The 12,663-nt window shown below is 43.2% G+C and overlaps 2 protein-coding genes across 2 annotated transcripts; one reads left to right on the top strand and one right to left on the bottom strand.

Annotated features, from left to right (window-relative positions):
• Positions 1–201: 201 nt before the first annotated feature.
• ywhag2 (3-monooxygenase/tryptophan 5-monooxygenase activation protein, gamma polypeptide 2) lies at positions 202–4,766 on the bottom strand. The gene is made up of 2 exons (XM_037677590.1): positions 4,529–4,766; positions 202–1,290 (listed from the first exon to the last, which is right to left on the bottom strand). The coding sequence occupies exons 1-2, from the start codon at positions 4,613–4,615 to the stop codon at positions 634–636; spliced, it is 744 nt and encodes a 247-aa protein (XP_037533518.1). The 5' UTR covers positions 4,616–4,766; the 3' UTR covers positions 202–633.
• Positions 4,767–10,442: 5,676 nt separating this feature from the next.
• Positions 10,443–12,029, top strand: si:ch211-105f12.2 (RIMS-binding protein 2-like). Its single transcript, XM_037677862.1, has 5 exons — positions 10,443–10,664; positions 10,934–11,090; positions 11,543–11,652; positions 11,730–11,801; positions 11,889–12,029. The coding sequence occupies exons 1-5, from the start codon at positions 10,443–10,445 to the stop codon at positions 11,952–11,954; spliced, it is 627 nt and encodes a 208-aa protein (XP_037533790.1). The 3' UTR covers positions 11,955–12,029.
• The last annotated feature ends 634 nt before the right edge of the window (positions 12,030–12,663 follow it).

The raw sequence follows: 12,663 nt of genomic DNA, 5'->3' as shown, positions 1-12,663 counted from the left end.
TGCAACAGTCTATCTGCAGAAGTTTAGGGGGAATTTGTTTTGTCCATCTAGTCCAATTCTTTTTTTTTTTTTTTACTTCTGTGTAAATTTATCCACTAACATTTGTGGGATTTAACCATTTTAAAACTTGCAGTGGCCTTCGCGGCCATCTCACATGTAGACTATTATTGGAACTGATGCAAACTACGTTTTTTTTTTTGGTTTTTTTTGGTGAGGCGTTCCCATTCAAGCGTTTTCTCTCTCGAGTGACTCAAATGCATCTCTATCACGCAAAAAACCTAAGTAAGCAGCTTATCTTGATGGAACAAGACCAGTTTCTATGCCAGTGTGAGGCTGCCATTTCAATCCAACAACAACCACTTCAGGCTGATTGACTGACGTTTCAGTGGTTTTGGCAAATGTCAAAGAGAAAATCAAGAAAACAGAGGCCCTCTTTCAACTGTATATATATTTCTATATATATTTAAACTAAGATTTAACCTCCACCCTCACCTCTCCTTTGATTCTTTTCTTTTAACACATGGAAAAATAAAGAACTGCTGCTGCGGTAGTTTCGTCGGCAAAAGCGGCTGCCAAAGTCCACCGGCCCTTCGTAATTTTTTTTTCTTTTTAAACGCGTTTTTCTCTATTTATTTAATTGTTGCCCTCCCCTCCCTCATCGTCCTGCTGGTCACTTGTCCACAGTGTCAAGTTGTCTCGGAGCAGCTGCATGATGAGAGTGGAGTCTTTGTAGGAGTCCTCGTTGAGGGTGTCGAGCTCGGCGATGGCGTCGTCGAAGGCGGTCTTGGCCAGATGACAGGCCTGCTCGGGGGCGTTCTGGATCTCGTAGTAAAACACAGAGTAGTTGAGAGCCAAGCCCAGGCGGATGGGGTGGGTGGGCTGCATGTGCTCCTTGCTGATCTCGTGCGCCTCGTTGTAGGCCTTCTCCGAGGACTCCACCACGCTGGCCCTCTTCTCCCCCGTGGCCACCTCAGCCAGGTACCGGTAGTAGTCGCCCTTCATCTTCAAGTAGAACACCTTGCTCTCGTGTTGCGTGTCGCTGCAGTTCTTGATCAGGAAGTTGTCCAGGAGGTTGAGCACGTCCTGGCACACGGCCTCCAGCTCTTTCTCAATCTTCTCCCGGTAGGCCCTCACCATCTCGATCTTCTTCTCGTTGCCATCGGCGGAGGTCTTCTGCTCGATGCTGGAGATCACCCTCCAGGAGGAGCGGCGGGCGCCCACCACGTTCTTGTAGGCCACGGACAGGAGGTTCCTCTCCTCGTTGGACAGGGCCTCGTTCAGCTCGGTTACCTGGAAAAAAGGTGAGCACAGACGACTTTTTGAAAAAAGCCACTGATCACTCCATCTTCTTCATTGTTTCCAGACTGTTCTGTGCTGCTGATTACAGCATCCTATGAGATTCAAGTCATGATCTTTAATCATTTCTCTAGAGGGGATGCCAGCTAAATGAGCCTAATCAGAAGAAAAGGAAAGATGATGATAATGACAGCTGCAGGACTTATCTGACAGTAAAATATCTGCGCCAACATGGCTGTCCACAGAGTACGAGCAATAATTCATTCTTTGTATGCTGTTCCCAGTTTCCATGGCAATCCATTCATTTAGTGCACCAGTAGCTCCAGCTGCCGCGTGTGCAGCTAATGCCAGTTAGCGAGAAATGATATTCAGGATAGTTTGTGGCAGCAGAGATGGGGGGGTGGGGGAGGAAAGGAGGAGCAGTTAAAACGTTCACACGAGTGCTCAGGGGCAGCTGCAGTGTAACGGAAAACCATCACTGCATCGGAGGTTCACGTGTCCCAGTGACCTTCTCTCTGGCTCTCAATGACCTTTTGACCTTTTTAAAGCGCCTCGCCGTGACGTCACTCTGACTGGGACTGTTAAATTTAGACGCAGACGGATCGTGGCGACAGCCGGATAGACTCTTCCTTTGAAAAGATAACATTATGGTTTTGCTTTTTGGGGTATTGATTTCCAACCAGTCTCGCTAAAAAGCCTTCCACCAGGATGGGAAACTGACGTAATGGCCGAGAGCACAAAGATGGCACCAGATGACATCACAGCGAGGAGATGTAGAGGGACGGACAACCTATAGAGATTGGACTGGCCCTTGCAGTGCCTGTCTATAAAACACCGAAAAGCTTTTATGAGAAGCAGATAACAAAAAATATCCCCACCCTGATGGCCGAGAGCCTCAGACCTCAGCAAGATTGGACCTAGGCCTGTTGCGATAAACAATAAATCAATTAATCGCATGATAAATGAAAATTATCAACCTCATTTTCATTCATTGGCTTTATCGTTTTTTCGTCTCTCTCTCTTTCTACTGAAGACACTGGATGACAAAAGGCTCAACTCTGCTGCTCTTTGCTGACCCCTCCCTTCTCTTTTCTCTTTAAAATCTGTTTTAACGGATCGTTAAAAGCAGCTAAGCCGAGAAGCTAAGCTACGAGCTAAGCTAACAGGCCGACCTAAGGAAAAAACTTCTGTCTTGTCGAAGCTCCAAAATTCAGGGTTGAAACCCATGCCTTCATCTAAAAGGTTTTTCTCTGTAAAAAGAAGTTGAGAACTTGTTTACTGATTTTTTTTTATTTTTATTAAAAGCTTTATGTGAAAAATGCTCTGCTAAAGAGCTCAAACCACACCGAGCGACCTCCATTTTGAGAACCGAACAAAGGAAGGAGAGACAGCCCATGTCACGTCATGGGGCCTCTCTCCCATTTTTCTTAAAGAGACACGTTGCTCGCTCCCTCACTATCCATCCTTTGGTTCAAACTGTCTTATACTGCCATCCGGTTGTCAGAAAAGTTATTACGCACAAAAATTAACCGTTTCTTCTTAAATTTAAAAATTAATTACTAATTATTGTCAAATTTCAAACAATATTATCGTTTATCGCAATAATTTCTGAGACAATCGCCCAGCAAAATTTGTTATCGTGACAGGCCTAATTGGACCGTTGTATTTTGGGGCTGTTGGTCAATGGGTCACTGGTTTTAGAATCCTACTAGTGACCATTTCTATTAACATTACTCAAACGAAGCACCAGTATCTCCACATACATTTTTCATGAGAAACACTGTGGTGATGGCCTCTTGTTTGATATTTCAGACTGAATCCGATCTTTAGGACCCTGGGCAGCCGATTTTCATCAGCAATTTTTAAAAATTTTGTCCAATCCAGGTTTTTTATTCTCCTAACTTAAATGGATGTATGTTTAACAACACTTACAAGAACTTTTAAACTAATACATCAAAGCTCTTTCTCTTTTGAAGGAACTAAACTGTTGAGTACGTTGCGCTGGTTTTAGCAGCATCTTCATTTTCCTGCTTGATAATTAGGACATGACTGAGTGACAATTTATTTATTTATTTATTTTTAATTAAAAATTGGTCAGCTGGATACTCGGTCCATCTAAAGCTACAAGTCTAAGGGATTCCCTTTGATTAGAGAGTGAGTGAACACACCCCTGCAAAAAAAAGGAAAAAAGTGGGGGCCCAGTTTGGACCGCACTGACATGGCAAAATGTTTAAAGGGAAAGGAATCCCTGCCTGCTCGAACACCGGCCCACCTCCTGCAACCAGAAACCCTCCTGTGACAAACCGTCCACTGGGTTTAGGTGTGTGGGGGTGGGGTGGGGGGTCCATTGCATCCATAAAACAAAATGTTCCTCTTTAATGGGGAGTTTAAGCTGAGGGGGTTGATGTGACACAGCAGTTTTAATGAATCTGGTCCAAGATTTTTTTAAGACGAGGCGGGGGGGGGGACAAAGGCTCAGTCCTCAGCAGTGACCAATAAGAGCTGAGAAAGCTAATGTGAGCCAAGTCATCCTCCTCACATCAAGCATGACTCCAGCTGATGATCCAAAAAAAAAAAAAAAAAAAAAAAAGAGTCTAAACGTCTGCCACAGACCAGCACATGCTGCAGGAGGAGAGGATGGGCCGGGACCAAACCTGGCCCAACTGACTCACTGCAATATGACAAAGACGGTTCTGGAGAGGTTCTGCCTCCTGCATGTGTTTAACAAGAAGAGCAACATCATCTGAGCCCATCCTGCTCAGAAACAAACCTTAAAGCCTCTGGATTAAAACGGGCATCAGTGGATCTGAGTTATCCTCATAATTTATGTGACAAAGAGAAAAGAGGAGGTGGAGGAGGAGGAGATGGCTCCCTTCAGGAAGGAGGCTCGAACTCAGCATAATGGAGGAAGAGGAGATGGGGTGGCACAGGAGATATAAGAAAACGAATCAGTTTTGAGCATCACAGCAGAAGATCAGACCTGATTTCAGGATTATAATCTGGTGAAGGCGACAGAAAGGCACCGCCCAAACAGAACCCAGAACCGGGCTCGGCTCAGAGAGGGAGTGAAAAAAGGTGGGGAGGGGGCATGAGCTGGCAACCCAATAAAGAAATGAATGATTATTTTACAGCAGCTTCAGATGCAGGTAAAGTCACAGCTTTACTGTCAGGATGGAGGGCTGAATTAACAGATTATTTAATCCACACCTATCAATGGGTTGAATGGACTTACCGATTTCATGGCAGCTGCCATGTCATCATATCTCTCAGCCTGCTCGGCCAGCCTGGCTTTCTGCACCAGCTGCTCGCGGTCGACCATTTTCTCAGGTGATGTTTGGGTCGCTCGAGCTGCTCCACGCCGGTTGTTAGGGGATGAAGAGACGGTTTGTGGACTCGCCTGGCGCTGCAGCTGTTCCCTGCTGTCTGTCTGAGCTCCACACAGACGGGACACCCTCTCCTCTCCTCTCTCTCTCTCTGGCCCTGCCTTCCTCCTCCTCCTCCTCCTCCTCCTCCTCACACACTCTCCACGGGCTGCGTCATCACTCAGGAAGGTGGGAGTCTGAGCTGATGATGTAACATTCCATACACGAGACCAGAGGGCCAGCAGCACTGAGCGAAAGGCATGATGGGAAGGGAAGTCCTCCAGATCATTTCTGCCACTGTCATATGAGAAATGTGCAGTGTGAACGCTGAACAAGCTACAGGAGGAGGAGGAAGTCTGATTGTATGTTCCCATACAATGGTGAAATTAGTTCCCAGCATTTAACGCATCACACTGAGATACACCCAGGTGGAGCAGTGGACAGCTACGTAAGCGCCCGGGAAGCAATTAGGGATTGCCCCACTATATTTGTCTAATCTTGTAGCTGTCCGTGAATATAGGAGAACACTGAGATCTTCTAATACATTTCTACTTTCTGTCCCAAAATCCAACTACAAACGATGGGGTGACCGGGCCTTTTCGGTTGTCGCACCCAGATTCTGGAACCAGCTACCTCAGGACTTGCGCACCATCACTGACATGGAGCATTTTAAATCTAATCTTAAAACCTTTTTATTCAGGCAGGCTTTTAATACCTAGTAGGTCTTTGACAATTTTGCTATGTTTTAATTGTTTTTGTTTTTAACTGACTGATTTTTTTATTATTCTTGTTTGTTTTTAACTTCTGTACTGTGCAGCACTTTGTGCACCTTTTGGCTGCTGGAAAGGGCTCTATAAATAAAGTTTGATTGATTGATTGATTGATTGATTGATTGATTGATTGATTGATTGATTGATTGGTTGATTGATTGATTGATTGATTGATTGATTGATTGATTGGGTGTCTTACTCAGATATTTTAAAAAAAAGTTAAAAACTAAACAACTGGACTTTATTTGTAACTGAAGACGGTTTGCTTCTCATATGAAGAGCTTTCTCAATTCAATGAAGCGTGGGATTCAAGTTATGAAGCTGTAGTGTTCTGTAAGCTTGCATAATGCAGATTGACACATGCAGATTGACCTCTCACTCCTCACAATTGAGGATCATTAGGGTCTTTGTTAGGCCCACCCACAGAGGCGCCACTGATCACGTGGTTGAAAGAGACACCATGCTTGTTCAGAGACACCACGACGTGTGGGAATGGCTGGGAGTTGAACCGTGACTTTCTGGTCCCGAGTCGGCTGCCCTATTTTGGCCCCCTACAGCTTACTAAAGATTCATCAAGGGGTGAAAAGTTTAAAGAAGCACAGAACAGCAGAAATTAGCACACACAAAAAGTAGTTGAAAAATAGACATTAAAGCTCAATTTAGCTCAGTTTGGATAGGCTCAGACTGATTGTCGAACCTCATATTCAGGAGGAGCAGTGTGGCATGTGGCTTTTTTTCCTGGTTGTGGAACAGTGGACCAGACCTTTACCCTTGCAAGGTTACTGGGGTCGTAGGAGTTTGACTCTCCAGTCTACATGTGATTTGTAGACCTGAAGAGGGATTATGACCATGTTCCCTGTGACATTCTGTAGGGGATGCTGCAGGAGTATGGGGTGAAAGGATTGATGAAAGGGCTATGCAATCCCTGTAAAACTTAACCAGGGACTGTGTCCGCATTATTGGTACAGAGTCAAGCTCGTTCTCGGAGCAGGTTGGACTCCACCAGGGCTGTCCCTTTTCTCCAATTCTGATCATGGTGTTCATGGGCAGGATCTCAAGGTACAGTCATGGAGAGGAGGGTGTCTGGTTTAAGAAACTTAGGGTATCCTCTCTGTTTTATGTGGATTACGTGTTCTGTTGGTGTCTTTAGATCACAACTTTCAGCGTGCTTTGGGACAGTTCGTGGCTGGGTTGAGTGTCAGCTTCTCTTAAAACCAAGACTGTGGTTGTCAACCAGAAACAGCTGGAATGCCTCCTCCTGTCAGGGAGTGGTCTGGTCTTTGCCTCAGGTGAGGAGTTTAAGTATCTGGGCATCTTGGATGAATTGACAGATCAGGGCATCGTCCTCATTAATGAGGGCATTGCTTCTGTCAGTGATGGTGAAAAAGAATTTGGACAAATTGCAAAGCTCTCGATTTACTGGTCTTTCTATGTTCTAAGCCTCACCTATGGTCATGAGGTGTGGGTCACGACCAAAAGACCAAGATCTTGAGTACAAGTATCTGAAATGAGCTTCCTTCCTTCAGCTGACGTGCTCAGATCCAAAAGGGCGTGTCAACCAGACATCTGACATACTAAACAATGCAGGTTTCTAATGTCAAAACTAATCTAGTGTGAATAAAGTTACACCCAGAGTTTTTAACAAAAAAAAAACGAAGTCCAGATGACATGATTCAACCTTTTTTGTTGTTATATACCTGGATGACTGAGAAAACAAACTTTGTGTTTTTGAAACCATTAGTGAAAAGGCCAGACTTCAGGGGTATCTGAGGCAGGCTTGAAACACAAGAGTCAGGGTGGCTTCTGGGTAATACCAGATGGCTAGGCCTCAGACTGACGAAGCCTCTTGGATGAGGGGCGAAACGTTTCTTTTTAACAAAAAAACGAAGTCCAGATGACATGATTCAACCTTTTTTGTTGTTATATACCTGGATGACTGAGAAAACAAACTTTGTGTGTTGATGCCACTTCGTTTTTATTTTTATTTACAGAAGAAGAAGACGTGTCTTCAGAGGTTTTTGTGTCGTTTCTTTCAGTAGTTCTTAGTGCAGCGCCCCCACAGGCGAGCGGGGGAACAGGTTGGTTCAACAGGTTGACTCGACTGCACAGTGCAGTGTGAATGCAAACTCACCAGCTCAAATGTAAACAAAAGCTCATGAATATTGGTCCCGAACCGAGTCTACCGGACTATCAGGTGTGAAAATGACCTTAAAGAGAGGGAGTAAAGAAGTTTAGGAGGAGAGATTTAGATGGATGGAGGAAAGTATGTTGACCAAGAATGACACCCTTCATCCGACCTCAGCTCTGCCCTCGGTACACTCGGTGCGTGACGACTCGTTATCTTTGCAGAAGATAAATCAGCTCCGGTACAGAGGTCCATTTCAATGCTACCATTCAGCGTCTCCGGTCAGGGTGGCTGAGAATCGTCCGAAGTAGTGACGAAATACTCCGTTCAACAGAATAAGCTTCCTTAGAAGGAATCTTCATTAGAAGTTGTAGGGCATTACGCCCAGGTGAGTTCACAGCGAGGCAGGCTGTGACTCCGCTGCAATGGACGGACCCTTGGCTCATGGTCCAAAATCCATCAGCTATTATAGTAGAGACTGTTAGACCTTAGTCTCATGTTAAGACTGAAAGTTCCAGTCAGACTGAAAGTTCCAGTAAATGTTGACTTTTAAAGGGTATCCACTTCCTGTTACTTGGTACTTCCTGATTGGTTAACACAACCAGCAGGGGTGGAGTTTTAGTGATGTCAGAGGATTTTTAGAAGTCACAGACAGCAGACATGTTTTTAAGAACGGTTAGTAACAGACAGGAAAATATTTTGAAGCAGTGAGAGACTCGCAGGCGCCAGTTCTTATTTACTGTCTGAAAGTTTTAAAACAAGGCACTTCGTTCTCATAACTTGTTCTCTGACTTTTGACAGACATTACAACTCCACTCCTCATTCAGACAGAAGAGTAAAATGCACAATTACTTTGTAAATAGACATTTAACTTGTATGATCTAAGTCTAATGAGGTTTAAAAATCATTAATACTGTTTCAGAGTTGATTTAAATGAGTAGTTTACTTCAACATTAGAAATGGTATGAACTGAACACACTTTTGATTATCAAAGATATTGTAAAATAGTAATGATAATATAAAAAAAAAGAAGAGTGTTCTTAATTGATTAATTCAGGATACAATTAAATAGTCTCTTGATGAGATAATTTGTGTTCTGGATTCAAATCAATGAAATAACAGTTCCTGTCCCCTGAAGGTCTTCAGAGACAGATTGATGTAGGAGGTCTAGTTCACTACAAGAGCATTTCCTGTTGGTGACAGTTTTGATTATCTGTTTCAGTTTCGGCTGTATAGATTCGGCTGCAGTTTACAGAAAACGGAAAAAATAGAGAAGCTCTTCAGTGTGATGGATTTATGTGAACATAAAACATTTTAAACCAGACCACCAATTGAACAAAAGAGCACAAACTGTATAAAGGAAAAAATAGTTTGTCGTTGAAATACGACATAATTACAGGAAAGATCTCAAAACTTATAACAAAGATCTTATAACAAATTAAAAATCTATGACATGAATTCAGCAGCAGTTTGAAACTAATTAGTCAGCAGTTATTTACCCTTTAAAGCTTTTTATTTTGTTAATTTTCAGGATAATTGTCCTCATCAGATCATTTGTAATTATTGTCGATGCTCTGAATCATTTTGTTTATTGTCTGTTCCTGATGATTGAACTGTTCAAAGCTCCATCTTCTGGACTAAACCGAGACTGAGGGAGGAAATGTGGAGAGAAGAGGTCGAGTTTTAATCGTGTTCTTCAGAAACCGAACAACTGATGTTAAAACCAGCATCAAACAACACAAACACCCAGAAGAGGGGAATTATTCAATTTAACTTTAAACTCTGTTGTAAAGAGCTGTTGTCACCATGAACAGCAACAAAATAAGAAAAATACATAAACAAAACAACTTAAAGACAACAAAAAAAAAATGAATGTAAAACTTCCGCAGGAAATAATGTTGTACTGAATTAAAATCATGTTTAACAAAACAAAGTTTGAACTACAACTCACATTTAAGACGACTTCACGCACACACTTGTATTATTTTGGCGTGCGTTCGTTATTTTGGATGTGCTACAGCTAACCGCTACTGCTGTAATTTTCATTTCCAAAATCTGGAGAGCTCTTTGTAAAAAATTTTTTTTTAAGTAACTTTGTCCGGTGAACTTTTTGTTAACTTGTCGATCGGTCAGAATTAGATTCTGTTTCTCCAAGCTGAGATCGCTCAAAAGGGTATCTGCCACAGGTAAGACATTGACTATTCATCACGTTACAAAATCTGAACTATTCTTTTATGCATAGTCTTAACAAGTAGAAGGTCAGAGGATCCAATTTCTAATGTTTTAATTTAAAAAAAATGAGCAGGAGTCAACAAAATGTGTCTGAAAGCGTCTCGCCTGACCTGATCAGATCATCACCTGCTGACGCACAGGAAGTCAAGACTGGAAGTGATCATTTAAACTGGATTAAGGAGGAAGAAGAAGAAGAGGAGGAGGAGGAGGAGGAGTCAGGCACAACATCAACAACCAGATTAATAGTTGTATGGCCGTAAGACCTGAAGAGCAAAGATTTATCTGCAATAATTTGTCTTTTGGCTCACCGCAAACTAACGTTAGAGTTTTAAACGTCACCCAAAGTGTTGTCAGTAAAGAAAGTCACTAAAACTTCACAAACACCTGATTTATTATTATTTATGTTTGTGTTTCTCCCTCGTCTTGTGGTGTTGAATCAAACTTGATGATTTGTTGCCACACTTTGCCATTTTCTCCTATTTTCTCATCATTTTTCAGCCTCAGTCTCTGCTGAACAGAAGACTCCTCTCCCTGCTCTAAAGAGGATTACAGCTCCTTCTGCTTAGCTTGTTACCTCACATTAGGCTGGAGATAAGGAGCGGCCTGCTGTCTGCAGCAGCCATCTTTCTGCGCGCTCAGGAGCCGTGTCGGCTGTAAATGGAGACGAGGCTGGAGCTGGACGTTCTGATCTACCCCGATGAAGTGAGGGTGGCCACCCCAGAGGACCTCCTGGAGTGGGAGCTGGAGACCGCGAGCCAGGTGTCCATCCCCACCGTCCGACTCTTCGTGGCTCTTTACCCCTACAACCCTGCTGCCATGTCCCCCAACTATGAGACGGCTGCAGAGGAGCTGCCCTTCGTGCCGGGCCAGATCATCAAGGTAAAAGAAGAGTTCATTTTATCTCCAGCCCTTGACTGACTCTCTGAAAGACGTGTTTGCTGATTGGATCTGCTGAAGGAGCGTCTTTGAAACAGCGTTTCCTGTTTGTGCAGGCCTGCAGAACAGGTTCAAAGACATCAGCTTCTCTTTATTTCCTGTTGCTGCTCATTGATGTGATTTAACGCCCCTTTCACATGCATGCAAACACACACACACACACGTCTGTCCCCTCCTAACCTAAAACAAACTGATGGAGCTCTTCTGCTCAGGTGTTTGGGGACAAAGATGCTGATGGGTTCTATCACGGCGAGTCCGGAGGCCTCTCCGGTTTTGTGCCGAGCAATATGGTGGCTGAAATCCCGGTGGACGACGACTACCTGAAGCATCTCCTCATGCAGCAGGGGTTCCTGCCTGTGGACCACACAGGTACCAGCCCTCTGGTCCTGAACCCCCCTGAGCTTCAAGGCTCAGGTAGATCTGAGCCTCAAAACAGATCGTCAACAGGAAGCAGTGACATCACTGAGCGATGAGAGAAAACATTTCAAAACCTGCTGACGTGCATGATTTGTTAGCTCTCGGCTACTACCGCGCTAACTTTTAGCTTAATCTGTAAAACTGTTTGAATTAGAGCCATTTTGTTTTGGCTGAGGTCTGTTAGCTGTGCAGCCATCTTGAATCAGGCTGACTTTGAAAGGTTGGTTATCCATCTACTGGTTTCTTTCTAAAAGTTTCAGTAAACTGGTTCATGAGATATTTTGCTAACAGACAGACAACTGAACACAAGCAGATCTGAATTAGAATGCTCTGTTTTTTCTTCTCGTCATCATAAAGTTTTAAAGACGTGTTTGTGTCTTTCTGTGGAGCAGAAACGTCTTTAGCCTCAGACCGGAGCGAGGCAGGAAGTGTTCCTGACAGCGTGGTGGTCCGGAGAATGGTGGCCTTATTCGACTACGACCCGTGGGAAAGCTCGCCCAACATGGACAGCGACGTAAGCTCTTTAAATCAGACCGCATGTGCTCAGAATCATTAAAAAAAACAGACGAGGTGAATTGTCTCGTCCTGCAGGCTGAGCTTGGCTTCAGATCTGGAGACATCATCTACGTGTTGGGTGACCTGGATCCAGACGGCTTCTACTACGTGAGCGCCATCTTTGTTTTGTCTTTTTTTTTTTTTTACATGACAGGTCAAAGTTCACGCGTAGGCTCATGTTGAACTTATTTTTAGGGCGATCTTCACGGCCGGCGAGGTTTGGTTCCGTCAAACTTCCTGCAGCCGTTACCCTGGGATTAGAAGAACCCGTCTCGCTGATGGTTCTGCTCCAAACGCCAAGTTTCACTCTGAAACCTGCACCTTTGACCAACTACTAGATCAAATGGGTCGTATGAATACGAGAGTTTCTTATTTTTATAAAATAGCGTGATGAAACATGGAATTTACCCTGAAGACAAACAAAAACTTCAGGCAGGATTGAAGGATTTCACTTGAACCAGTTTGTCAGATGAGATTCTTTATTAACAGTTTTCAACAAAAATTACATGTTGTAGTGAAAAGATAATCAAAATCACATTTTTTATTTTTTAAAGATGATAACAACTATACATTTTGTCATTTTAAAACATTCAAAATTAGGGATGCACGATATTGAATTTTTGGCTGATATGCAGATATGTTAAAACTTATTTGGCCGATAACCGATACCAATACCAATATTTTTTCCCCCTAGACCTACTTACAGCGACTACATAACTTTCTCTGCTGTGGAATTAAAAAACTACATCATTCTGCATGGTCTTTGTCAGTTTGGCCTGCTACAAAATGCAGATGCCAAAAAGGGACTGAAAATGATGTAACACTTCAACTTGGATTATGTTTAATGCCAAATTTGTTTATGACATTTACGACCTCTAACACAACAACACTCGAACAGTCATACAAAAACAGCACCTTTTATTTATATATATATATATATATATATATATATATATATATATATATATAT

Source organism: Nematolebias whitei, chromosome 6 (genome assembly GCF_014905685.2).
Source record: "Nematolebias whitei isolate Nwh7 chromosome 6, NemWhi1, whole genome shotgun sequence".
Lineage (NCBI taxonomy): Eukaryota > Metazoa > Chordata > Actinopteri > Cyprinodontiformes > Rivulidae > Nematolebias > Nematolebias whitei.
The sequence above is the reverse complement of the archived record's forward strand: the minus strand, read 5'-3'. Positions and strand labels throughout refer to the sequence as shown.